The 27,160-nt window shown below is 35.6% G+C and overlaps 1 protein-coding gene across 7 annotated transcripts in view; it reads left to right on the top strand.

The window, feature by feature from the left end:
* The window catches only part of cita (citron rho-interacting serine/threonine kinase a), a 107,955-nt gene that overhangs the window by 56,058 nt on the left and 24,737 nt on the right, over positions 1-27,160 (top strand). For 4 of the 7 annotated variants that reach the window (XM_058775864.1, XM_058775860.1, XM_058775859.1 and 1 more), the window contains exons 21-34: positions 349-458; positions 5,006-5,180; positions 6,238-6,435; positions 7,750-7,803; positions 9,320-9,517; positions 11,280-11,473; positions 13,795-13,930; positions 14,190-14,294; positions 15,277-15,417; positions 17,991-18,098; positions 19,715-19,907; positions 20,888-21,055; positions 21,991-22,014; positions 23,543-23,680. In XM_058775864.1, the coding sequence (XP_058631847.1) occupies positions 349-458; positions 5,006-5,180; positions 6,238-6,435; positions 7,750-7,803; positions 9,320-9,517; positions 11,280-11,473; positions 13,795-13,930; positions 14,190-14,294; positions 15,277-15,417; positions 17,991-18,098; positions 19,715-19,907; positions 20,888-21,055; positions 21,991-22,014; positions 23,543-23,680 (1,942 nt within the window). The remainder of the gene's footprint in view (positions 1-348; positions 459-5,005; positions 5,181-6,237; positions 6,436-7,749; positions 7,804-9,319; positions 9,518-11,279; positions 11,474-13,794; positions 13,931-14,189; positions 14,295-15,276; positions 15,418-17,990; positions 18,099-19,714; positions 19,908-20,887; positions 21,056-21,990; positions 22,015-23,542; positions 23,681-27,160) is intronic. The other 3 variants (XM_058775866.1, XM_058775865.1, XM_058775863.1) reach the window with 1 other exon arrangement.

Genomic DNA, 27,160 nt, shown 5'->3' with positions numbered 1-27,160 from the left:
ACATGCTCAGCGTATTTAATATGATGCATTTTCAACATTTACATAGTTAAGTAACACTGGTGTAGCTCAGGCTAGCAAATTAAAAAGTCTGCGTTATGAAGAGTTTATCACTGGCATCCATAAAGTTATTCTGATTTAATTTGAGTTTTTATTAAAACTCAGCTCCTGGCTCTTATGGTGTCCTGTTATTAAAAGTCAAGTCAAGTGTAATTTGCAACACTAACAGCAACAAATCATGTTTGTCAAACGCTCCTGACGCCTCTTCTGCCCACGCTGATGGTCGACTAACATTTACTGTATGTGTAAATCTGCATCCCGATGCTGGATTTGATGCGCTTTTCTCTACAGACCATCAAGGCCATGGACAACAAGATGAAGAGTCTGGAGCAGCGGATCGCTGAACTCTCCGAGGCCAATAAACTGGCAGCCAACAGCAGCATTTACACCCAGAAAAACATGTAAGAGTCTAAACCATGATGCCAGAAACTTGTCCAGTTCAGAGCAGCTCGAATTTCCAGACCTGCATCTCCTGGAGAAGTATTCACTCCACCAGAAAAATGGTTTTTGAGGAGTCTCTTTGGTGAAGCTAGTTATAAAGCCTGCTGGGCAATTAGTAGAAAAGCATGCGACTGATTACATGAATGAGTTGAGATTCATTTGATCGACTTTAATCAGCTCACTGACATTTAGGCCTGGTTTCACAGACAGAGTTTAGACTAAGCCAGGATTAGGCCATAGGTCAGTCAGGACAATTAAGTAATTTTTATAAAAGTGCCTTAGACAAAAACATTACTGGTGTCCATCTTGAGACAAAACTAAGGCATTGATATATTTTAAGATCAGTCAGTGCAAGTTTCTTTCAGCTGAAACAGCTCAGACTTGCATTTTAGTCTGGACTAGGCTCGAGCCTTGTGTGGGAAACCGGGAGTTAATGAATTGAATTAGGGGTGTGAGACTAGTCTCTATATGGAGGCAAAAATGCCTCTGTGTGAGTTTTCGTCTCATTTATTATATATAATATAGTTAAATATCAGCATGATTGCAATGCAATCAATGTAATATTGATTTTCTAATATCGCGAGTTGTTTTTGCTCTATTTCACCATTGAAAATAGTTCTAAACAAAGCTTCGATACGAAATGAATCAGAATTTTTGAACGAATCAATGATTCAGTGATCTGTTCATAACAACAGTCAGTTTCACTCCAGAATGAATCAGCCATTTGAACTGATTTAATTTGTTTGGAACTTTAGAAACATGTTGTGAAATTGTCTCAGTGGCGACAGGTTCCCCAATATTCAGATTAATGGTTCATCAACAGGTTTTTAAGTGATTGGTTTGCTCAGATTTGATCTTTGGCCCTCCTCAGTCTAGTATCTTTGGTTTTTAGCACTGTTTAGTACACTATAACATCACTGACAGTTCCTGTAGCTCCTATAACCGGTGGATCACGACACTAGCAGCAGCAGGTCATGGATATGATGCACGGTGTGCAGAGCTGGGTAGATTACTTACAAATTGTAATCCGTTACTGATTCCAGATTACATGACAAAAATTGTAGTCAGTAACGTAATCCATTACATTACACATTTTAGGTAATATAATCAGATTACTTTTGATTTAACTCGTTTATCACATTGATTTAAATAGCATTACCTTGTACCATAATGATGTAAAAAATGCAGAGAGTAAGAGAACTTGTTCCATTCATTGTTATTTACAACATGAAGTGCATTAAACATTATATTACATCAAGGTTTCCCAAACTAGAGTTCGTAAAGGAACTGCAGGGGGGTTGTGAGTTTAATGAAAAGCTGACAATTAATTAAATCATAATTTTTAAATGAAAATAAATCATTTTAAAACAAACTCCTTTCTTTTTTTTTTTTTTAAACTCTCTTTCAAGGAAAGTCTCTTCACTCGGCGGCCATATTTAATTTGCAACGCCTCCGGGCAGTTCGTACAAGACTAATCTTAATGAATGGGGGAATCCTGAAATCTCAAAAACTGCTCGCTGAACTCACAATTAAATTACACATGTCAAATCAGCAACAAAAATCTGAAATTAATTGCCCCATGAATGTTGTTTCTTATGCTTAAATAGCGTTTAAAAGACTTATTTTTCAGGGTAGACCAGGCAATGTGCATGCGGAGTCATAACGTGCTTATACTGCACATGTGCATTGACTCTAGTCAGGTTTCTATGGGAAATATGGCTCTTTCATTTAGAAGGTGGGTCTATTTCTCCATATTGCGTGTTGCAGTTTCTCCCATTCATAAATATAGAGAAAGCCGTCTTTGCATTTCTATAGTCTTTGTTTTAAATAAAACACTTTCAAAAAAAAAAAGGTGAAATATTTGTATTTACCTGCAAGAAATGTTAAAACCCTTCTTAAACCTGAAATGATTTTTGTAAATCCAGTGTTCAAATGCTGTCGCCACCCGACTAATGACTGATCTTTGTGTGAATGTCCTCAAAACTGCACTATATATACATATATAATATGTATATAATCGGTAGGCTATTTTAGAAAGGAAAATTTAAAAGATGAAAGAGAAATTAGGGAGAATCAATGATTTATGAATAATTTCTTGCTATTGTGTGAATATGTAATCATGTAATCCATAAAAAAGTAACTGTAGTCTGATTAAGAGTATTTTAAAATGTAACTTACTCTGATTACAAGACCTTAATTTTTGGAATCTGATTATGTAATCCAGATTACATGTAATCAGTTACCACCCAGCTCTGACGGTGTGTAGTCATCGTAAGTCACTTTGGATAGATGTGTTTGTCAGATGAATGCTTGTGAATGATTAGATGTGATTAGAGGCTTAGGGCGCAGTTGCTTTGACCTTTATTAAAGTCTCCTCCGAGCACTAGACGACTGAAGCTTCAGTGTGTTCATCTCAGAGCAGAAATGTGCACTGAAGCCCAGTCTTGCAGTGAGATGCTGTGAGACTTTATAAACGGCAAATATTTCCCTCAAAGCTGGCTGATATAGAGTGCGTTAGTGCTGCACACTTGGTGCCATTCGTTCCGGAAGTTTTTTCCTCATTCAGATTTCCCATAGGGATTTTTTAAAGAGTTATAATTAGGGCTGTGAATCTTTGGGTAAACAGCGAATCGATTCACAATTCATAGGGTTTCGAGTTGATTCAAGAACAATTTTTGCAAATTCAGAACGATTCGATTCGAGGCGATTCACAAGTAAATTCGATACGATTTAATTCTGCATTCTTTAAGTGCAATCACAGGATTATTAAAATGCTTCTCCTAAATTCTTTATATGCTTAGTAAGAGGACAAATTACACAGCAGCCTTTATGGAGTCAGAGAGTGAGGGGGAAAAAAACACTTGTCCATTGTTAGATGTTAGTTTAATGATGCTATGGCATGACTTATGGCATATGTAGAAGTTTACCCTAGTAAAAAAGTAATATATTTTACATACAAACTAAGTGTAGTTCAAACCTATTAATACATTTACTGGGACGTCGCTCGAGACCTACCGATATAAAAATTATAATTAAACTTTATTTGGAGTACTATTTGTGCACAATGCGTATTTCTTAATATTAAGCTTAAAATGTGTTTTAATGTCACTATTAATGAGGATTGTATGATCTTTGAATAATATCGGTCTTTAAATGCAAGATATTGTGATAGTGTACCTGAAGTATACTTGCCATAGTTACACTTTAGCACGGTCAAATGTACTTCAGTATATATTTAGTTGGACTTTAACACAACTTTCTCACAATTAAAGTGCATTAAGTACAAAATTAGTTATTACAGAAAAGTAAAACTACTTTACTCTAGCAGTACTGGCCACGTGTACTACGGCTCAATTTGGCTGGTCAGAAAATGTGTCCTTGAGAGCTACGAGCTTGCGAGTGCAATCCTGTTTAAGGTCTCCATTAATTCATGCTTATAGTAATTTAATGTGTATGTATTTTAAAGCATTGAATCGCTATAGAAATCGCAATTCATTCGATTCTTCGTTTTTTAAATCGATTACTGGAAGAAATGAACGATTCACGATTCAAAAACCCATGTTTCAAGATCAATGTATATGCATCGTCAGGGTTTTTAATTGACGCATTGACAAAATGAATCGTTACACCCGTAGTTATAATCCATGAATCAAGCCAACCAGCTACGAGGAGAATCACAGCATTGCAACTTGATTTCAAGCAAAAATAGACTGTGGCAAACATTGCATAATCGAATTAAATGCACATAAAACTACAGATTTAGATGTAAAAAAAACAAATTGTGCATTTAGAAACATTTAGTTTATTTTACAATAACCATTTCATTTAGTTCTTTGTGGGAGTGGGCAGCGGAGCTAAAGTGTTGTTTCTCCACGAATCAGAGAATCAAAACCAAACACAATCATTTGCAATTTTATTCACATGGAATTTCGCTTATTTAAAAAGTGGAATTAAAATATAAGTTGATTATTTAAAAAATAATGGCTTTAACAAAAGCATATACCGTCAGTCAACAACCTCATAGCTCATAGTAGGCCTGTCTTTTAAAGGTTTATAAGTTATCATTAAAAATGAGCTCTTCCATGGAGCAAATGCATGGGATTTTTACTTCCAGAACTGACTGTTATGTTAAATTACAGTTCAGAGTGTAGTTTTAGGTCATATTAATAGGGGTTGATCCTGAAGATATTTAAATACTTGTTATTGTAGATCTGCAAACGATAATCTGGGGATGCATTTAGCTTGTAATAAATGTGCTATCTGAGCATCTTCTAAATCAAGTGTTTTAGATTTAATAGGGGACTGAGGAATAGGAATGATTGCAGTTTAGCCAAACAAAAACAATTTAGCGGTTTTGAGAAACGCCACCCAGGAGATGCAGCAGTGATTCTCAGGATGCTTCTGAAATGAGTTTATTGAAGGAGAAATCTAATTCACTCCTTTTACTGGAAAACAAGGCATCAAACACCGGAAAATCAGACAAATCAAACCTCAGTGTTTTTCTCAGGAAAGCTCAGGAGGAGATGATCTCGGAGCTGCGGCAGCAGAAGTTTTACCTGGAGTCTCAGGCGGGGAAACTGGAAGCTCAGAATGCTAAACTGGAGGAACATCTGGAGAAGATGAGCCAGCAGGAGCAGAGCAGAAAGAGCCGCATCATGGAGCTGGAGACCAGACTCAGAGAGGTGAGAGCAGATCCGGACAGAATGTACCACTACACGATATAGTACGGCTGGGCGATTTGGTCCCACTTTATATTAGGTGGCCTTAACTACTATGTACTCGCATCAAAAATAAGTACGATGTACTTATTGTGTTCATATTGTATTGCAAAGCACTTTTGCTGCTATTGAGGTGGGATACGGGTAAGGTTAGGGACAGGTTTAGTTGTATGGGTAGGTTTGAGAGTGGGTTTAGGTGTAAGGGATGGGTCAACACTGTAATTATAAATGTAATTACAGAAATTGGTTACAGATGTATTTGCATGCAGGTTTTTAAAAAAATATAAGAACAACGTAAAAACATGCATGTAGGCAATAAGTGCATTGTATTAAATGATTAATTTAAATGTAAGTACATGGTAGTTAAGGCCACCTAATATAAAGTGGGACTGGCGATTTTTCAGATTTGATCAATTAATTCAAATGTAATGTTTTTTTTAAATCAAGGAATTAGCAAGTGTTAGAATTAGACACTCTGAGGAGCACACTAAAAAACCTGTAACTACTACCGTATGTCTGATATTTCATGTTTGCATCATGGTGACAGGCTGGGAGCTGCTGTTGTTTTCACAGATCATTTATAGTTAATAATACTACTGGTATTATACCTTCAGTCATTTTGAATTTGAATTACCTTGACTTTTGAGGGTTTTTTAAAAAAAAATTATTTTCCTCGTATTATTTCTGAACATATAATATGTATAAGACAAGTTTGTACAAGATGTAGTTGTAGTTCATGCATCTTTTCTGCAGAGATATTTAACAAGCGATTTGTTTAACATTTTACATCATGTTGACAACTTCATGTGTGCTGCACTTGAAGAAGAACCTGAAGAAGAACAGGCCTTAGCTGGTTACCAGACTATTTAGCATTGGCCAGGCTGGTGTGAAAGTCTTGGAGGAGACTGACTGTGAGGAATTACCTGTGAACGAATGCTCGTTGTGATATGAGAGACGTGAAACTGTGGCAGTAGTAGTGACGTTATTCCACATGATGTTTGACCGTATGTGTGTGTTTCAGATGGGTCTGGAGCACGAGGAGCAGAAGCTGGAGATCAAGCGTCAGGTGACGGAGCTTACGCTCTCGCTGCAGGAGAGGGAGTCTCAGATCAGCAGCCTGCAGGCGGCGCGACACGCGCTCGAGAGTCAGCTACAGCAGGCCAAGACCGAGCTGGAGGAGACGACGGCCGAGGCCGAGGAGGAGATCACTGCGCTGAGAGTGAGATGCATGCAGATCACTGTGTACACACTGTTAAATCAGCCGAAGCTCTCTGAGATCAAATATTATTTCAATAACTTAACACATCACACGTTCCTGGCTCTCTGTTGGTTCATTTTGCACCATTTAAATAAATATTAACTAAAATATAACAAAATATATAAATAAATAAATAAATATTACACACATACTGTATATATACATTCTCCTTTTCATATAGTTTAACTTGATGTGCTAAATATAAAGATTTAACTAGAAAAACTTTAATTTTAAAGGTTCTAAAATTACTACAATTGAAACAATATTTAATTTAATTTACAATATTAACAATATTAAATTAAAATGGAAAATAAAAAATAAACTAATTCAAAATAATAGTAACACTGGGGTCACATGACATGCATGTAAACAAATAAAATGTTTAATTTATAAATATTTATGTATATTTATATAAAATAAACATGCTCCAGTGGATCATTTCAATAATAATTTCAACAACAATTTTCATTATTATGGTTAAAAAAAAACAACAACTAAAAAACATTAAAAAAGTTGCTTAAAATAAAATAAACGCTAACAGCAAGGAAAAAAAAATAGTTGGCAAGGCTGTATTTCTCTTTTCTTTCTTTTTTTAGTGTTACTTGCAGTACTATAATAACTAAAACTGAAATACAAATTGATAAATATATCTAGTATAAATAAACAAAACAAAAAAAAACCACTAATAAATTACTAAAGCTTTAACTCAAATGAAAATTAAAATAAAAAAAAAAAAAATTAATTCAAAATGTTAATAAAAACTATAACAGGACATCAGTGATGCTAAAATAATACTAGGTAACGTGACATGCAGCCAGGTATACAAATAAAATGTTTATTATATAAAAGTAAACACTAAATGTATTATATTCATTATATCTTGTGTTTTATTTGGTTTTTATTTATAATTATTTTTTAAATTTGATATTTTTATGGTTTAATTAATTATTACAGAACTCAATGAACTGCACTAACTCCAGTTTGAGAAACCCTAGCAGATTGCTGTGTAGAGCTGGTGAAATGATACTGAACTGTGTCTTACCATTTATCATTTTTGGGAGGGACTACTGAGCATTTTGGGAGCAACGAAGAACCATAAACAGCCTGTTTAACTCTACAGGTCTGAGAGTGTGTAAAATTAGATTGAGAAACTGAATTTCTCAAAACTGAATATGAAAGTGAGTTCAGGGCTAAAAGTGTAAAATAATATGCAGATATATCTGTATGATACACACACATTCACACACGGCATCATGTGTTGTCCTTCTCCTGCAGGCCCACAGAGATGAGATTCAGCGCAAGTTTGACGCGCTGAGAGACAGCTGCTCGGTAAGTGTGAGTTTATCTGCTCTCAGATTTCCCACAATCCCCTGCACTGCTCAGGAGGGTTGAATATGATGGTTCTCTTCAATATGAAAACAGACTTCTTACTTTCTTACTCAACCTTCTTTTGATTCACTTCAAATGAAATGGCATCTATCCTGACTAAAGCTCAGGACGACAAGAGATTGAAACTGTAAGGTTTCAGTGGTGTTGTGCTCAATAGCCTCTAGATTTAGATTGAGGATCCTCAGGGATCGGATAAAGAGCTCGGAGAGAAATGATCGATTAGAAGAGCTGAAGAAAGCAGAGATCTAAACGGTAGCTATCTTCTTCTGGTGGCTGTGAGCCCGAGTGACACACAACAGAATCAATACACACTGGGAAAAGTTGCTGTCACCTTAATGCCTCATTTATTCAGACCTCAGATCAGTGAGCTGCTCGAATCCTCTGACCTCACGCAGAACTGATGCAGCGCTGCGGTTCATTCAGCCGGACCTCTCCATCTGCAGCCCTTCACTCATAACATCAGCCTTACGTGTCTCATGTGCTTACGGTTTTAACTTCATTTCATTTCATTAAAAACAATTAGTTTGCGCCAAATTTGCAATATGTTTTTACCTCATTCCTTTTTCAAAGTCATAAACATAAACTCTAAATTTTATGAAAATGGCCTTTTTTTTTTCTTTTTTTTTTTTAAATGAATAGCTTTCATGGATCTAGTCTTTGCATCTGTTTGTTTGTTTGTCTGTTGGAATAGAATTGGCAAGATGGCGCTGTCCCAAAAAATAGGGTTCTAGTGCGTTCCTAGAACTGCAGCCTCTGATATTGCAGGAACATTGGGTTGTTTTTGTTCAGACCAATGTGAAAATCGACCCATGGTTTTTACCCTGCAAACACGCAGAGCTGTAAATGTGAACTGGTGGATCGATAAGAAGAGATTTCATTATAGAAATCTAAACCGTAAAATATGTTTGCATGTTATTTAATTAATATAATAATACTTTTGACTCATCCGTTTTCTTAAAAATGGTTTAAAGGCTGAAATGTGAAGTGTATCATTTTATAAAACATCTTGTTTTTGTGAAAAGTTGTATCTGAACTGTAAATCATGCTTTTTACAGTCATTTTACAGTTTAGTAGGTTACAATAGACATTGCCCTACCCCGCTCGTATGGTGTTAATTTTGTTTTTTGGTTTTTTTAAGAAATGTGTATATATACATTTATATTAATTGTATATATACACTCATAGTGGCTCTTAAATTTAAATTTTCTTGAACTATTGCTCAGCAAAACTACTAGTTATGTTTTCCTGCCTTGTGAGCTCTCATATTTCCGTCTGTTTCACTCAGTTCCTGTAGCTGCAGTGTCCATGAATCTGGAATATTCCCGCAGTGTCAGAATAGAGAGTGATTGCGGTGGAATGACTCTATAATGAATGGAATGATTATGCGTTTGATGGATGATTCATGCATATTGATTAGGATGATGCTGCTGATGAATGACGTGGCGTGTCGTCACAGGTGATCACGGACCTGGAGGAGCAGCTGACCCAGCTGACCCAGGAGAACGCCGAGCTGAACCGGCAGAACTTCTACCTGTCCAAGCAGCTGGACGAGCTGACGGTGGAGAGCGAGGAGAGACTGCAGCTCAGTCAGGACGTGGACCGTCTGCGCAGAGAGGTGGCCGACCGAGAGATGCACCTCAACAACCAGAAACAGGTGCGCAAACACGTCCGCTTATCATCTGCACACTCAAACTCGGTCTGCGAATCCAGTTCTCTTTGCTTTCACAGTTCCTTATAAGTGGAGTTACATCTCTTTGTGGTTTGTTTTAGTTGGTCAGTTCACTTTCCCTTCCACACACTGTTGAAATCGGTTAAACTTGTGTAATACAGTGCATCCGGAAAGTATTCACAGCGCTTCACTTTTTTCGACAATTTATGTTACAGCCTTATTCCAAATTGGATTAAACTTATTATTTTCCTCAAAATTCTACAAACAACGCCCCATAATGACAATGTGATTTTGTTGTTTGAAACGTGAAAGTTTCTTTGAAATCTTTGCAAATTTATTAAAAATAAAAAACGGAAAAATCACATGTACATAAGTACTCACAGTAGGGGTGTCAGGCGATTCATATTTTTAATCGAATTAATAACATGATGTTTCGATTAATTAATCGCAAAATAAATTTGACTCTGAAAATACCCACAAAAGATTATTTAAAACTATTTTTGTGTTAAATGAGAAAGTAGAAGTAGACATTACAAATTGTACCTTTTTAGAAATATTTTATTTGATTCAACAAAAACGTTATTACACACAAACATCTAGGATACAACGGCCTAACATAAACTATGGAACATAAAAGAAGATACTTTGAGAAAAATCTCAGTATTCTTTGTTCATACAGTGAAAGTCATTAGTAACCAAAACAGCTTTGTTACCAACAGTCTTCAAAATACCTTCTTTTATGTTCCACAAAAAAAGGTTTGAAACAACATGAGGGTGAGTAAATGATGACAGAATTAAAAAAAATTTGGGTGAACTATCCCCAATGTTTTTATTATTATTATTATTTATTTATTATTATAATTTTTTTTTTATGAAATGATACTCTAAATAAGAAACTAAATCTGCCAGCAGGTGGCGGTAAATGTCATTCATTCGATTCCTTCAAACAGCTGATTCATTCAGGAATGAAGTAAACGGCTCTCTATGAATGGGCTTTGAATCATTGATTCACACGATTCGTTCAAAACGCGGATTCATTCAGAAACTAATCAACGATGTGTTGCTCGGAGACGCACAACAGTTCTGCTGTGGTTTTAAAGGTAATAATGTTCTCTGCAAAACTGAGCAAAAACTCAATCATTCATTCATTCATAAAATCACATTTAAACTTGTGATATTCGGGACAAACAGCACTCGTGTGATACTGCTGTCCCTGCTGGTGTGATATCGCTTATCATATGATATAAATATGAGACAAACTCATACAGGGGCATTTTTGCATCAATTTTAGGGCATAGCTGCATTTATGGAGTTGTTGCCCTGTATCATATTTGTGTGAAATGTAAGATGACGTATAGGTCTGGGGGCGGGGCCAGTGCGTTAACTGCGTTAAAATATTTTAATCCCATTATTTTTTTTATGATTAAGTTAATGCGTCAAACTGACAGCCCTAATTCACAGGCTTTGCCATGACACTCAAAATTGAGCTCAGGTGCGTCCTGTTTCATCCTTGAGATGTTTCTACAACTTGATTAGAGTCCACCTGTGGTAAATTCAGCTGATTGGATATGATTTGGAAAGGCACACACCTGTCTAAATAAGGTCCCACAGTTAACAGTGCGTGTCAGAGCACAAATCAAGCCATGGAGTCCAAGGAATTGTCTGTAGACCTCCGAGACAGGATTGAAGCTGGACGTTTGTACTTTACTGAGTAGTATTATAGGACAGTGTGTTTTTGTGTTTGCAGAACATTGAGACTCTGAAGACCACGTGCAGCATGCTGGAGGAGCAGGTGGTGGAGCTGGAGTCTCTGAATGATGAACTCCTGGAGAAGGAGAGACAGTGGGAGAACTGGAGATCTGCTCTGGAGGACGAGAAGAACCAGGCGGAGCGCAGGACCCGAGACATGCAGAGGCTGCTGGACAACGAGAAGCAGAACAGGTACAAGCACAAGCCACAAAACATTACCTTCAAGTGTGTCCTTTAATTTAATAGAATTTGTCAGCATCTTCAGGTTATGCATATCACAGATGCATTAAATTGATCAAAACAATAAAGATGTTTATAATGTTCCAAAAGATTTCTGTTTCAAATAAATGCTGTTCTTTTAAAATTTTTATTCATCTGTGAATCCTGAAAAATAAAATGCATCTCAGTTTCCTCAAAAATATGTCAGCACAACTGTTTTCAGCATAATAACATAACATAATAATAATAATCAGAAATGTTTCTTGAGCAGCAAATCAGTATATTAGAATGATTTCTGAAGGATCATGTGACACTGAAGACTGGAGGAATGATGCTGAAAATTCAGCGCTGCATCACAGTTAGGGATGTAACGATATCAAAATCTCACCATACGATAATATGATACGAAGTTCACGATACAATATTTATTGCGATATTTTGAAGTTAAATTATTCTATCTAATGCACTTTGAGAGTTAAAAATTAAGAGCTCCAACTCATGTTCTTAACTAAGGAAACTTCAGTCAGAAAAAATCAATGAATTGACTTGTACCTGAACTTTAAAGGGGACTCAAGCCTCTTTTCATTTGTGATATACTGTCTCAGTCTAAATTACATTCACACTGGTGTTTTAGGAAGCCAAACAAATTAGAGTATAATAACAACAATGACAGTAATAGCCATATATTGTAAAACAATTGCACTGTAAAATAATTGAAAATGATCTCATAGGTATATTATTTTTGCTTTGCACTACAGTAGGGAAATTACAATACTTCTTTCCTAATTTCGACACTTGAAAGATATATTTTGAATTTGAATTTGAACACCGGATCACGAGCTGATCGTCTGAACCGGGTGTGTCTCACTCGTCCTTAAAAGTGAATCTGCGGGCTCTTTGATCGCCCCCTGGTGGCTGGCTGCAGTACAGGTCATAAACCCCGCCCTCTCCATGTAAACGAATGGGACTTCAGTCAAAATGAAAATACAATATTCCGAAATATGGTTTTGTTCATTTAAGGTAGTTATCACGCTGATGTATGTTCAATTGTTCGTTTTTGTGATACGTTTGATTTTAGCTAGTAATTTGATGCTATAAAAACGGGGCGTGTCGTTATGGTTGATTGGGTCTGCGGGAGTTTGATTCTGCGGCTCCACCTCACGACTCCACTGCGCAGACTCGGGCTCCAAATGACGTCATTTACTCAAGATAGCAGCGGCCATACTGAGATGTATTCGCTTCACTTTTATATAGTGGAAGGAAGCGGAGACGCGTCGTCCATCTTTTTTTACAGCCTGTGGTCTGAAAAATGTGCGCGCTTCGCTTTGAAACACTAACAGACTTGATGAAAGGATTAAGCCATTATTGTGCTTTCGTTTTTAGTTAGTTTGATAGATACTGTGCCAAAGCATAATGGCCCAAAACACAACTTTAAAGACCTTTTATGTTAGAATAAGAAGAAATATATTTTAAAAACACTTTTGCCCGGAAGACCTAACATTTCATATCATCACGTGACCATGATAATATCGAGACAGTTTTGCTATCACGATACCACGATATTGATAATATCCTTACATCCCTTGATCACAGCAATAAATTACATTTTAACACAGTCAAACCAAAAATTATTCCGACACCAGATATGATTTTTGATATTTTTTACTAGTGGGTGCAGGACACTATAGTTAATTTATGTAAGTGAGGATAGCAAAATAAAGTAAACTGTGATATATTATACCCAAAAATTCTTCATACAGTAGACTACAGGTAAAATTTATAAAAATTTGTGACCAAATATTATTCAGACACTTTGACCTGAGCGTGTTTTGCTGAAGTGTTTTTTTCTTTAATTGCGACCTTTTTCCACACAGACTGAACAAAACGAAGCATTGCTTGGTAATTGGTTGAGCTAAAGTGGTATTATCTAATTATGTACTTAAATTTAACAGCTGCCAGCTATTCAGCCGAATTCATTACATACCTTTCTATTTAAGTTATCTGACATTATCAAGATGAATTTGTTCTGACACAGTTCTTGTCATATTTTATTACCATATTCTGAACTATAGACTGTGATAATGTGTAAATGAATAATTTTTGGTTTGACTGAATATTCACATAGAAAACTGTTATTTTAAATTACTAAACTATTTCACAATTTTTACTGTATTTTGATCAAATAAATCCATTAAAACTATTACAAATCTTTCTGACCCCAAACTTTTGAATGGTAGTGCATGTAAATAGTATTTTTCTGTGGTATTGGGCTTGACTCGACCCTGTTCCTCCAGGTTGCGAGCGGACCAGCGCAGTACGGAGTCCCGGCAGGCGGTCGAGCTGGCCGTCCGCGAGCACAAGGCCGAGATCGTGGCTTTGCAGCAGGCACTGAAAGAGCAGAGACTGAAAGCAGAAAGTCTGTCTGATACCGTGAGTTACACAAACACACTCGCAACAGTTTGTCCTGGTTCGCTCCGGCCCTCCGTCTGCAATTTATTAATATTCATGCCAATATGGAATCTAACAAGCCGCGATTAAGCGCTACAGCTGATGGAGATTAATTAAACACTGCGGCGCACATGAACACGTCGCTGCGCATTAGCTGAAGACTGTGAATAACAAAACCTTCTGTTCCCTCAGACAGTGCTGTTTATATGTGCTGTTTATTGTGTTGTGGTGGTGTTTTTAGCTCAATGACCTGGAGAAGAAACATGCCATGTTGGAGATGAACGCAAGGAGCCTTCAGCAGAAACTCGAGACGGAGAGAGAACTCAAACAAAGACTCATGGAAGAGGTGAAAAACACACTTGTGTACCAGCAATGGACTGTAATTGTTCTCAAACATACATATATTATATTTTATGTAGTGTATATATCTATATGTGTGTAATTATAATTTTAGAACTATTAAAGTCCATGCAAAAATGAATAAATGTTTCATTTTTGTATGGACTTTAATTGTTCTTAAATTATAATTACAAACACTATATTTTTAAATGTATTCATTGTAATAAAAAAATATTAAAAATAAAATAAGAAAAATGCAAAAACAATGATTGAAAGCCTATATTTAAATATATGTATGTATATGTGTGTGTACACATACATAATTAATATTTATTTATTTTGGCATGGACTTTAATGGTTCTCATTTTATATATATGCAAAAAATATTTATTCACTTATTTATATATTTTGCATAGAATTTATTTGTTCTCAAATTATAATTACAGACACTATAATGTACTATAATATCGTGTGTGATAAAATAATAAATATGCAAATATATATATATATATATATATATGCAATAATAAGTCTCAAGTCTTATGTCCCAGTTTATTCGTGCTATTAACATCTGTGAAAACGTTTTAGATTTGCACTGTAAACATTAATGTGTCCCAGAACACAATGAAAGGCCATCTGCTCATCACGATCACTGCAAAAGCAAGGGTTTATACGTCAGTAGACCAGAATGAGTGTAAAATACATGTTGATAAATTTGCCCGGTTGAAACCATTGGAGAGAAAACAAACATATAAACACAAGACATCGCAGAAGACCTTCAGTATCTCTGATCTCAACATTTACTACAGCTTCTAAAATAACGATGAGCGTTCTTCTCCGAACGTCACGTTTGTGCAGAGATCAGAAATTTCCTTTGCTAACAATACTATGATGTAGTTAATGATGGATGTAGTCGTGAAATCAGAGATATGAAGTGGTCACAGGAGACCAGGTCTTTTTCTGGACTGATGGATGAATTTGTGTGTCAGCAAGGGAAGCTGCAGCAGCAGATGGACCTGCAGAAGACGCACATCTTCAGACTGACGCAGGGACTGCAGGACGCGCTGGACCAGACCGACCTGCTCAAGACCGAGAGAACCGACCTCGAGTACCAGCTGGAGAACATCCAGGTGTCAACACACACACACACGCCAACCGCCTCAATATACCATACACATCACAATAAATACTTGTGACTAGCCTGTCAAAATGGCTGAAAAACTAAATTCGAATTTTGCACTTAAATATGATCAATATTCAAATTTAAAAGGCATAATTTCAGTTTGGGGGGAAAAACCTTTTGTCTTCTCTCCTGAGGCCACAAGAGGGCGCATCGAGCAAAATATTACTAATGCACGTTTCTTCAAAGCAATAAAATAACACAACAATCTGTGAAAAACTGCATGATGTTCATAAACCAAATATACTTAAGTTGCTTAAACAATTATAAACAAATCAGCATCATGTATGCATAGTTCAATACAAAGGCACGAAAGTACTAAACAGATATAAAAAAACACCATAAAGTCTTGTTTTTTAAAAGTTGAACTTGCATTAATTTTACATGGCTTTCCAAACATGTGGCTATTGTGTGAGACGCGAGTGCAACGGTGATAGATGTCCCTATAGAAAATGTGCAAAATATGCATTCTGTGTGAATGACTTGGTTTCAGTTTTGGCGTAAACGACAACATCTCTGCATTGAAATATTGAAATATCCGCAATATTTTGAATGAAAAACTCAGCAGCGCTGCATCCAGTAAGTTCAACTGGAAAGACTAACAAAAGCATTAAAAATCAACCACAATTATATTGTCATCGCATCTCGTGCACCACTGTTAAGGCTGCATGACGCACACCTAAAAATGTGGATTTTTATTTGAAATTCGACGAATATTTGAAATTCGAATTTTTATTTGACAGCGATATCATGTCGATATCATAAATTAATGCTGCTCAAATTCTGAAATAATTTTAGTGTTTAACTTTAACAAGATAAATAATAATGATAATTTCCAAACAGGTTTTCTGAGCACAATCCTGTCTGTCATTGGTCATCAAACAGATAGCCCCGCCCACAAACTCACAAGATTGGTCAAATCAGAAGCAGGGCTGCTCAATTATGGCAAAAATCATGGTTATTTTGTCAATGTTCTAATCATGACTATTTAATACAATTGGGAGTGGGCAATATGATCTAAATCTTGTAGAAGTATTCGTGATATTCATTTTCATGATAGTGATATATTAAATATATTTTGCTGGAAATAAGGTTATGATATTAGCATTTTAGATACAGTACCTGTGAAATGTCACAGTTCTTCCATACCAAATCAGAAACTAATACTAGACTAACTAAGATACAAACAACAGGAAAAATACAGTAGAATATACAAATACAACTCTAGATGTTCTGTATGAATTCAGTAATAAGAGTGACGCTGCAGCAGAGATGGATGTCAGCGCTGAACTCATGAGTGTATAATTACCCACAAACACACTGACGGCTCACATTCATTCACACACTAGATTAACACACCCACACACACACACCTCATAAAGCAGGAGACTGCAGAGTTCAGCATGTAAAGGCTCTTTCTGATGTTTTTCTGGTTGCCTCTGTTTTAGAAGTAATGTTATTTTTCAAAAAATGAGTCATCAAAGTCAATATAAAAATATGGAAGCTTGTTTTCACCACAGGATGAAAAAAGTATAAAAGGTAATTGTGACTTTTTAACTCACAATTCAGACTTTTTTTTTCTTCTTCTCAGAATTGCAAGATATAAATGCAGATTTAAACTCAGAATTGCCAGATATTAACTCGCATTTCTGTGAAGAATTGTCTGAATTCTCAATTTTTCTGTTTTTAATGACTTACTGGTACTGGCACATTGGTCGACAGAAGTTGTAATTAATTGTGCTATATAAATAAATTGTCATTGTAAGATAAAAAGTCACAATTAAATTTCTAATTTTTGAACAGGATTCCATATGAAACAGCACTTTAACAACGCAAAGTATTATTTTGTGAAATTGTTTTCAGCAGATTGTCTTGATTATATTCATCTGGATTTGATTGGTTTATGATGGATGGGCTGTAACATTACCCTCTGACCCACAGTCGTGGAAAACCTGGAATTATCAGGGAATTTTTAAATTATGATTTAAATCATTTTTTAATAGAAATTGATTCATGGTCTTGGAAATTTCTGTAATAAACATAAATAAAAGACACAATATTCAGTAATATTGATACTGATATACTATTATAGTTTTATTAATATTTTATATATATATATATATATATATATATATATATATATATATATATATATATATATATATATATATATATATATATATATATTTTAGTAATTTTGTTGTTTTGTCTTTTATTGGTTTGTTGTTTTTTTTAATGTATCTATATAGTTTACATAAATTACATATAATATTTGTTTTAAATTTCATTTGAAGTAATGAATTGTTTTGGTTTAGTTTTAGTTAACAATAATAACTCTGGATTGCACCACCAACAGTATTTGATGAGAACTGACTTGAGCTGAATGAAGAATGCCACCGTCTTCTTCTGTAGAGCTGCTTTACAGCTGAATTTGAGTTTCATGTAGGGTTATTAGTGTCGATGACCACATTGCGACTCAAACTCCTCTTTGTCTTCATGCTCTTCCTCCTGGTCTCTCCTCAGGCCGTCTACTCACATGAGAAAGTGAAAATGGAGGGAACCATCTCACAGCAGACCAAACTCATCGACTTCTTGCAGGCCAAGATGGACCAGCCCACCAAGAAGAAGAAGGTGAGGCAGACCGGAGGATGCTAATGAGACCGTGACAGTGGCGTGTCTCCTCAGGGTGTCTCCGAGTTCATCTTGTTCTTAAAACCTGTCTCATTACAGTCTGATGTACATTTAAGTCTAAGTTTGTGTTTGATTTGTGGGATTGAGTGTTTCTCGCTGAACCGCAGGCACTTTAAAATGGTTCCCACAGTCCTGGAAAACCTGGAAATATCAGGAATTCCTGGCCTGGATATCATCGAAACGTCTATAGTCACTATTGCACCACCATAAGAACCGTTATTAATAACTGAGCACCAGTAATAAATGATGATGATATGAACTAAATCAGATTTCTGAAGGATCATGTGACACTGAAGACTGGCGTAATGATGCTGCAAAATTCAGCTTTGATCACAGAAATCAATTACATTTTAACATGCATTCACATACAAAACAGCTATTTGAAATTGTAATGTTTCACAATATTACTGTATTTGGGTCAATGACGTATAAGGATTTTCGACAAATACAAAAATAATAATATCTGTTGCAATTGTTCAAACATTAAGAATGTTGTGTGCACATAAATTCATATTAGAATTTTAAATTAAGTTATTTTAATGGTTTCATCTAGATTAATAAAAAAAATGTCAGGTGGTGCGACCGTGATTTATCTTAAAATGTATTAATTTCCTTAACATGCATAACTTTTATTTTTAAAGTTCTCAATAATTAAAGTGTTTAGAAACAAAAGTATTTACTTTTTTTTTTTTTAAGTTTGTAAATAATTATTTATATATTAATTCTATAATTTTTATAACAAAAATGAGTTAATCATTTACAAAAACTAAAAAAAAAAAACTGTAAATACTTTCTAAACACTTTAATGTTATGCATTTTAAGGAAATTAATTAATTTTAAGATAAATCACGGTCGCACCACCTGACTTTTTTTTTTTTAAAGCTATGGCCAGTTCACCTAGATGAAAAAACACTAAAATCACTTAATTTAAAAGTTTCATATGAATTTGTGCACACAACATTCTTACTGTTTGACCAATTGCAATAGATATTAATTTTTGTATTTGAAAAATCTCAAGTTTGCTTGTTGAAAATCCTTATACGTTATTGACCTATTTACTGTATTTTTGATCAAATAAATGCAGCCACCATTTAAAAAAAAAAAAAAATCCAACCTAATGATTAGTAATGATCTTTTTTTTTTTTTTTTTTACACATCTTTTGCCAGAAATTACTGTACTGTCTGAGATTTCTAACAATCCTTATCCATTAATCACAAATCAGATTTTTAGAAAAAAGACTTTAAATATCTTATTTAATCCTATTCTAATTTTTAATAACTTTTTATGAAAATAGAAGAAACTGGCATGGCGTTAAAAACAAACAAACGTGAAATAGGGAAATAAATAATTAAAAAATGAAAACAATCAAAGTGAAACACTTGCTAAAAAAGATTATATATTTTATTTGAAATAAAAATATATTTTTAAAATAAAAACAATTAAAATGAAACACTAAAAAGATGAAATATAGATAGCAGAGAAAACGATACAGATTTATAGTAGAATGTGAAGATGATGATCAGCGGCTGTGTCTCATGTGATCTGTGTGTTTTAGGGTATTTTCGGGCGGCGGCGTGAGGAGGTGGGCGTCACTGCTAACGGCGCCACCGCGGTCTCGTCTCAACCCGCTGTTCCTCTGCAGTACGGCGATATGAAAGCGGCGCTGGAGAAGGAGCGAGTGCGCTGCTCGGATCTGGAGGAGGCGCTACAGAAGATGAGGATCGAGCTGCGCTCTCTACGAGAGGAGGGTGAGTCTTCAGTGTCTGTCCTCATTGTGCTCATCATTCCATCGGTCGTTAAAGGGATAGTTCACCCAAAAATGAAAATCGTGTCATTAACTACTCACCCTCATGTCGTTCCAAACCCATAAGTCCTTCATTCATCTTCAGAACACAAATTAAGACGTTTTTGATGAAATCCGAGAGCTCTCTGACCCTCCATAGACCGCAAGGATACTACCACGATCAAGGCACAGAAACGTAATAAGGACATCGTTAATAGTCCATTTACATTTAGTCATTTAGCAGATGCTTTTTCCAAAGCGATGGAAGCAATCAAAATCAACAGAAGAGCAATGATACACAAGTGCTATGAGGTCTCAGTTAGCTTAACGCAGTACACGTAGCAAGGTTTTTTTTATTATATAATAAATAAAAATAAAACAGAATAGAAGAATAGAGCAAGCTAGTGTTAGTTTTTTAATTAGAAAACAAGCAGTTAGTAAATGAATAGTCCATGTGACATCAGCATGCTTTGATCTGACCGTAAGCCACGTATGCTGCTGCTGACACAGAACATGCTGCTCTGCGCCGTTTACATTCAGATCAAAGCATGCGTGTGTGTCGCGATATTCTCCAAAATGGTGCTATAGGGTGACGCGGAGGAGACGAATTGTTGGATAAAGTTATTTTTGTTTTTTTTTGTGCACAAAGTATTCTCGTAGCTTCATAAAATTACGGTTGAACCACTGATGTGACATGGATTATTTTACTGATCTCCTTACTGCGTTTCTGAGCCTTGATCGTGTTAATTACATTGCTGTCTATGGAGGGTCAGAAAGCTCTCGGATTTCATAAATATCTTAATTTGTGTTCTGAAGATGAAGGTTTTACGGGTTTGGAACGACACGAGGGTGAGTAGCTAATGACACGATTTTCATTTTTGGGTGAACTATCCCTTTAGTACAGTGATGTTTGATGTTGTTGAGGCTCTTCTCTCTGTCTCTCAGCGGCTCATTTTAAAGCGCAGGAGCACGTGGCTCCGTCCACACCGGCGTCGGCCCGTCAGCAGATCCTCATGTCAGCCATCGTGAAATCTCCGGAGCGCCAGCCCAATCCCAGCAGCCTCCTGAACCCGTCCAGCTCGGCCCGCCGCAAAGAGAACTCCACGCCGGAGGGTCAGTACAGCACCGACACAGAGTCTGCTTCACACTCACTCAGATACTCATTCTGTGATGTGATGTGATTGGTCAGGCGTTTCTGATAATACTGATGGAACAGAAAAATCTTCAGCTGGTTTCTTAGTTATATCAGACTGGAGTGCAGTTAGTATTTAAAGGGAAATTTATGCAAAATTGATACTATAATGCTTATTGTGAGCTATTCATCTGTAAAAAAAAAAAAAAAATATTCCAAGCATAACAGAATCCAGGTCATATTTCACCCCTAAATTAAAAAACATATATAAGAAATTAAATTAAACTTATTTTTAGGGCCTTTTTAAATTTATTTTATGAATATTAAACCCATTTACTCTAAAATTCTCATTAGTGCTATTCAGAAATGATAATGTAGAGTGTGTGTGTGTATCTAATCAAAATATATAAAATATACATACACATACAAATTCTTACAATTATTTCTGTGTATAGATAGATGTAGAAACAGCTGTAAGAATGAAATAATTAATATATGTATGTGTGTGTATTATATATGCATATTGTATTTAATTATTAAAATATAACATTTAATTATTAAATTAAAAATTCCATATATATTTTGCGATGCAAACAAAAATATAATTTAAATATGTAATTTAAGATTGAAAAAAGATAGATAGATCTTTATTTCAAAACAAATAACTTTTTTTTTTTTTTTTTTTTTTAACATAATTTTGTCTTTAACTGGTCCAAACTAAAGTGTTAATGCAGGAGTTTTTCAGTCTGACAGATGAAGCTCATGTTGTCTGTAGATGAGGAATATTTCAGTGGTTTTCTCTCTCTGTGGCTGCTTCTGTCTCTTCATGTTTCTATTGGTGTCGTCCTGTGCTCTTGCTTTCTTTCTGCGTCCTGCTCCGTCAAATCTGAGAGCTGTTTCTCTTCTGCTCTTTCAGAGAAGAGGAGGGTGACGTTTGAAAGTAAGTGTCTCTCTCTGTTCCTCCATCCCTGTTTCTGTCGCTCTGAGATCAGCATGTAGTTCAGGGTCGTGCGCTGATGGGAATCACGTCTGAGAGATGCCAGACAGGAAGAAAACACACAGAGCAGCTATATGGGCCATTCACACAGAATGCATTTTTGTTTTGAAAAAAACGTGAGATGTGGCAGTGGAAAAGCTCAAGGTCTGAAGATGCGTTTTTTAAATGTTGAACCTATTCTAACATGAGCTCTGTGTTTTTACAACACTGTGAACACATCAGTTGAATGAAACAACGGAAAAATGCATTCTGTGTGAACGGCCCATAGCAACTGCATAGCAACATCATATCGACACCTTGGCAACCTCCCACAACACTGTAGCATCATGAGTTTTGCAAAGGCAAATGTTACCATTTTAAATTATGAAAAAATTTAATTGCAGTTTGACCTAAATGTTGTCTAAATAAAAAGTGTGTAGTAAGATTTTGAATGATTTTTAAAGTCAAAATTTTGGGATCCGAATTTTTTTTTCTTTTTTGAAATAATTAATACTTATGTTCAGCATGGATGTTAAATTGATAAAAAGTGAAAGACTTATATTGTTAGTGTTTTTTTTTTTGTTGTTTTGTTTTTATAAATGCTGTTTTTTTTATATTGTATTTTATTATTGTATTTTAGATTTCATGTTCATCATAGAATACTACAAAAAAAAGTATTGTGGGTCCCAAAAAATATTAAGCAAATTTTGCAACATTGATAATAAATAAGAATATTAATTATAAATCACACTGATTTCTGAAGGAAGGCTGCAGTAATGGCTGATGAAAATTCAGATTTGCATCACAGGAATAAATAATATTTTAAAGTATATTAAAATAGAAAACATTTATTTTAAATTGAAATATTTCACAAAATTACTGTTTTTGTTTTTTGTATTTTTGATTTTTTTTTTTTTTTAAATGCAACCTTGATGAGCAGAAAAGACTTGAAGAAGAGACTTTTAAAAAACATCAAAAATCCTACTGATCCCAAACCTTTGAATGCCAGTATAGATAGATCGATGACTTAATTTTGATCAATTTCTCAGAAAACAAGGCTTCTTATTTTGAGTCAAATGTAAAGTAAATGAATGCTGATTTTAGAGACTTTAGAGATTTGCTCTGGAAAACCAGAAGAGCATGAGTTTCTGCAGTGATGAAGCTGAAGCACATACAGTGATGTATCGCTCCTGCTGTCCTCATGTCTTCTGTCTCTGTCTCTTTTCTTGGGTTCTGCAGCATGTCATTTTTTTTCTTTTATTCTGGAGCCTGATGCGCACGGACCTGCATGCGGTCGCTGATGATGTTTTGTTTTGCTCAGATAGAGGCGGACTCACGCACGGTTTTGTTGTGGCCGATGCTCTGCTGCTGGATGTTGATGAGTTTTATTTTAGGCTGATCGGTTTGACATCATTCACACGGAGATGCTCAAGAGGACATTAATAACCCACACTAACTAACTCTCTCTCTCTCTCTCTCTGTCTGTCTGTAGAGTACGGGCGGCGCGTGAAGGAGCGAATGCATCACAACATCCCGCATCGCTTCACAGTGGGACTGAACATGAGAGCGGCGAAATGTGCCGTCTGTCTGGACACGGTTCACTTCGGCCGACAGGCTGCCACATGTCTGGGTACAAAAACACAAATAGACACACTAGGGCTGCCCTCGACTTAAGATTTTTCTGGTCGACTAGTAGTTGTTCATTTGGATTATTAGTCGACTAATCGCATGCTTATTAATAAACCATTTAAATCATAATAATGAGCCTTTAATTGCCTACATTGCCTATTAAGCGCTCAAGCACACGCGTAAAGCTTGCCAGGGCACACCGGCAGAAGTAAGATTATGAATGTGTCAGGGAAAAACAGTAAGGTGGCTGCATTAACATTTTAATAATTCATTAATGAATAGTGCTTTCTTTGTTCTCGGGTTAAGAGATGAACTCGGCGACACTGACTCGTCATCTCCGCAGTAGTGATGCAGTAGCCTGTATGCATGTTTCATACGTGTTACATAATCTGAGAATATTTGAAAGTTTATTTAAAAGTAAGCATTTCACTCTCTATAGATATATTTTTAATGTCTGTAAGGCAAAGATATACACGGAGTTTCGCACTCAAGTTCACAGAGACCGAGACGGCAGAAAGCGAATCCTGTTTGCTTTCATTGTTTTACAAAAGCTCAATGTTTTGTTGTTGTGAGTGCACACAAATAAACGTAGAATCTTTACAGATTCGAAAGATGTATTACTCTTATCTGTATGAGCAAAAATGAGGGAGTATTTTAAGAGCAAGTGAGCGCACCGGCGCCTCCATCTGTCCTGCAGTGAGCGGAGCGCACAGACACTTGAATAGCGTACATTTCTCTAGGTTAACATTAGATTGAGCGGCCATGTAAAGTTGCTGCTACTTGCATATTTCAGATGATAAGCCATATTTGAGGTCGATGAAGGATAGGCAAGCGATTGGATGTCCTGCTCGATGTACTGTATCAGCCTACCACATAGACCAGCAGTTAACGATCTGCGTGACTTGGCCTGTGGATTTGTATTTTATTTTAAATTTTTTCTCAGATTTAAAGTGACTAATAAAATTTTGGTCGACCAAGCCTCTTCTAGTCGACTAACAGTAATAGTGAACTATTAGGGGACAGACCTAACACACACAAATGAGCATGAATGTCCCCAAAAGGAGGTTTTAGCTCACTTCTGAGAAGAATTTGTACCAATAATATGGTTACATACACTACCATTAAAAAGTTTGGGGTCAGGAAGATTTTTTTAATGTTTTTGAGAGAGGCTCTTCTGGTCGTCAAGGCTGCATTTATTTGAATAAAAATACAGTAAAAATTGTGAAATATTATTACAATTTAAAATAGCTGTTTTCTATGTGAATATATGTTAAAATGTAGGGATGCACCGATACAGATACTGGTCTCGGGCCCGATACTGATCTCCTGTGAGTACTCGTTACCACGATGCCCCGATACCAAGCGCCGATACCTCGCAGCATGTGATAAGTGCCATATTCAGACAAAGAAACAGGACAACATGCAGCAGAATGGAGTTATTAGAGATTAAGGATGTCTACGAAGCAGATGTATGCAATGAATAATGTTAAACATTCAGTATTAATGCCTTTATAGCTGATGTGCGTGAACTGAAAAGCAAAGCGCTGAGTGGATTGAGCGCGCGCCGGCGCAGATGCGCGAGCTTGTCGAGTGAATATACTTTTCTCACAGACATCACTGGAACGTTTGTAGATCGGTCGGATATGTCAAAAACAAGTAAGCAAAACAATGCACAAGTTACTTAACGGTAGGGAGGGAGAGAGAGAGAGAGAGAGAGCGCGCACTTCTGTGATCTTTATTGATGTTCGCTCACATAGCATGCATCACTTGGATTAAAACTGAATCGTAAATATAAGTTAACTTATAGGGGCATTCACTATAAAATAAATCATTTATTTTCAACCTTAAGCATCCACGACTTTCTCGCGAAAGTGAAACTAGCAGCCTGTGTGAAATGCGCGAGGCTGTACTGTCCTCTCATTCTGCACCAGTGCAAATACGTGTGCGCGTTGTGCATGTTTTGCTTGCTTCATGAATGTTTCTGCATTAGAAAGAAAAGCAAAGAAAAACATGACTTCTATTTCTGAAAATATCACAGTTAGGAGATTTATAACGAGTGGTTCCCTGCATTATTACAGCAAAACACATGATTTTAGCAGCTCTAATGCAACTGAATTAAAGATGATGTACCATAGAGCAAAAAAAAAAAAATGAACAGTGAAAGTAACAAAAACTTGTAAAATACATTTTAATGTGCATAATTAAGTGTGAAAATAACCGAAGGATATACAGTCAAACCAAAAATTATTCAGAGACCAAATATAATTTTTGATGTTTTTTACTAGTGGGTGCAGGACACTATAGTTCATTTATGTAAGTGAGGATAGCAAAATAAAGTAAACTGTGACATATTATATCCAAAAATTCTTCATACAGCGGACTACCAATAAAATTGATACAAATTTGGAACCAAAAATTATTCAGACCGAGTCTGGGAAAAAAACTGCAGTTCAGGTTTGCATGAACCTGGTCGACAGCATGCCCCGGAGACTACAGGCTGTCATTAAGGCTAAGGGTTGCCTGACAAAGTATTGATAGTTGTGTAAATATTGTCATACTAACAGCTGTCTGAATAGTTTTGGTTGATTGTAATCCATCACATACCTTTCTATCAAAGTTATCTGATATTATCGAGCTGAATTTGTTCTGACACAGTTTAACTCTGAGTTCTTGTCATATTTTACTACTATAAACTATAGCGAATAAACTGTGATAATGTGAGAAATGTTGAAGGTGTCTGAATAAATGTTGGTTTGACTGTATCTGTTTGATAAATTAAGTTAACCAACTAACATTATACATACTCTTTTAGTTTCTGCACCCAATATTTAAAAAATGTACAAATGCAATGAAAATATCGGTATCGGTACTCTGTATCGACAAGTACCAAAAATAAAAGTATCGGTATCGGGCGAGTACTGGAAAAAGTGGTATCGGTGCATCCCTATTAAAATCTAATTTATTTCTGTGATCAAAGCTGAATTTTCAGCATCATTACTCCAGTCTTCAGTAGGGCTGAACGATTTTGGAAAATAATCCAATTTTATTTATTTTTTTTAACCAATATTTCGATTGCGATTTTAATATGCAATTAATTTTGAAAACTCTTTATGTTTTGTATTATTCAACAAAGACAAGCAATAAATAATTGTATAGTATGACCAACACAATACTAGATAGATTAAACATGAATGTTCTTTTCTGTAGGCCAGGCCTATATGCTACGATGAAATTAGGTGATGCATGAATTGATATGAATGACATTTTTATTTAACCGCTACAATCACAGTAGTATATTGACTGATTTGTTGAACTTCCAGCCTTGTAAGCATGTAGGCTAATAATTGACAACATAAAGCACTGACAAATAAACCTGGTGTAAACATTAATATGAAAGTCAGTAACAAATCACACAAACTAAAGTAGATTGCAGAAATATTAAAAACAAATCTGTTGCTTTACCACACTCAGTATTTAGGTA

The sequence above is a fragment of the Onychostoma macrolepis genome, chromosome 05, assembly GCF_012432095.1.
Source record: "Onychostoma macrolepis isolate SWU-2019 chromosome 05, ASM1243209v1, whole genome shotgun sequence".
Classification (NCBI taxonomy): domain Eukaryota; kingdom Metazoa; phylum Chordata; class Actinopteri; order Cypriniformes; family Cyprinidae; genus Onychostoma; species Onychostoma macrolepis.
This window is presented reverse-complemented; position numbering and strand designations above follow the sequence as displayed.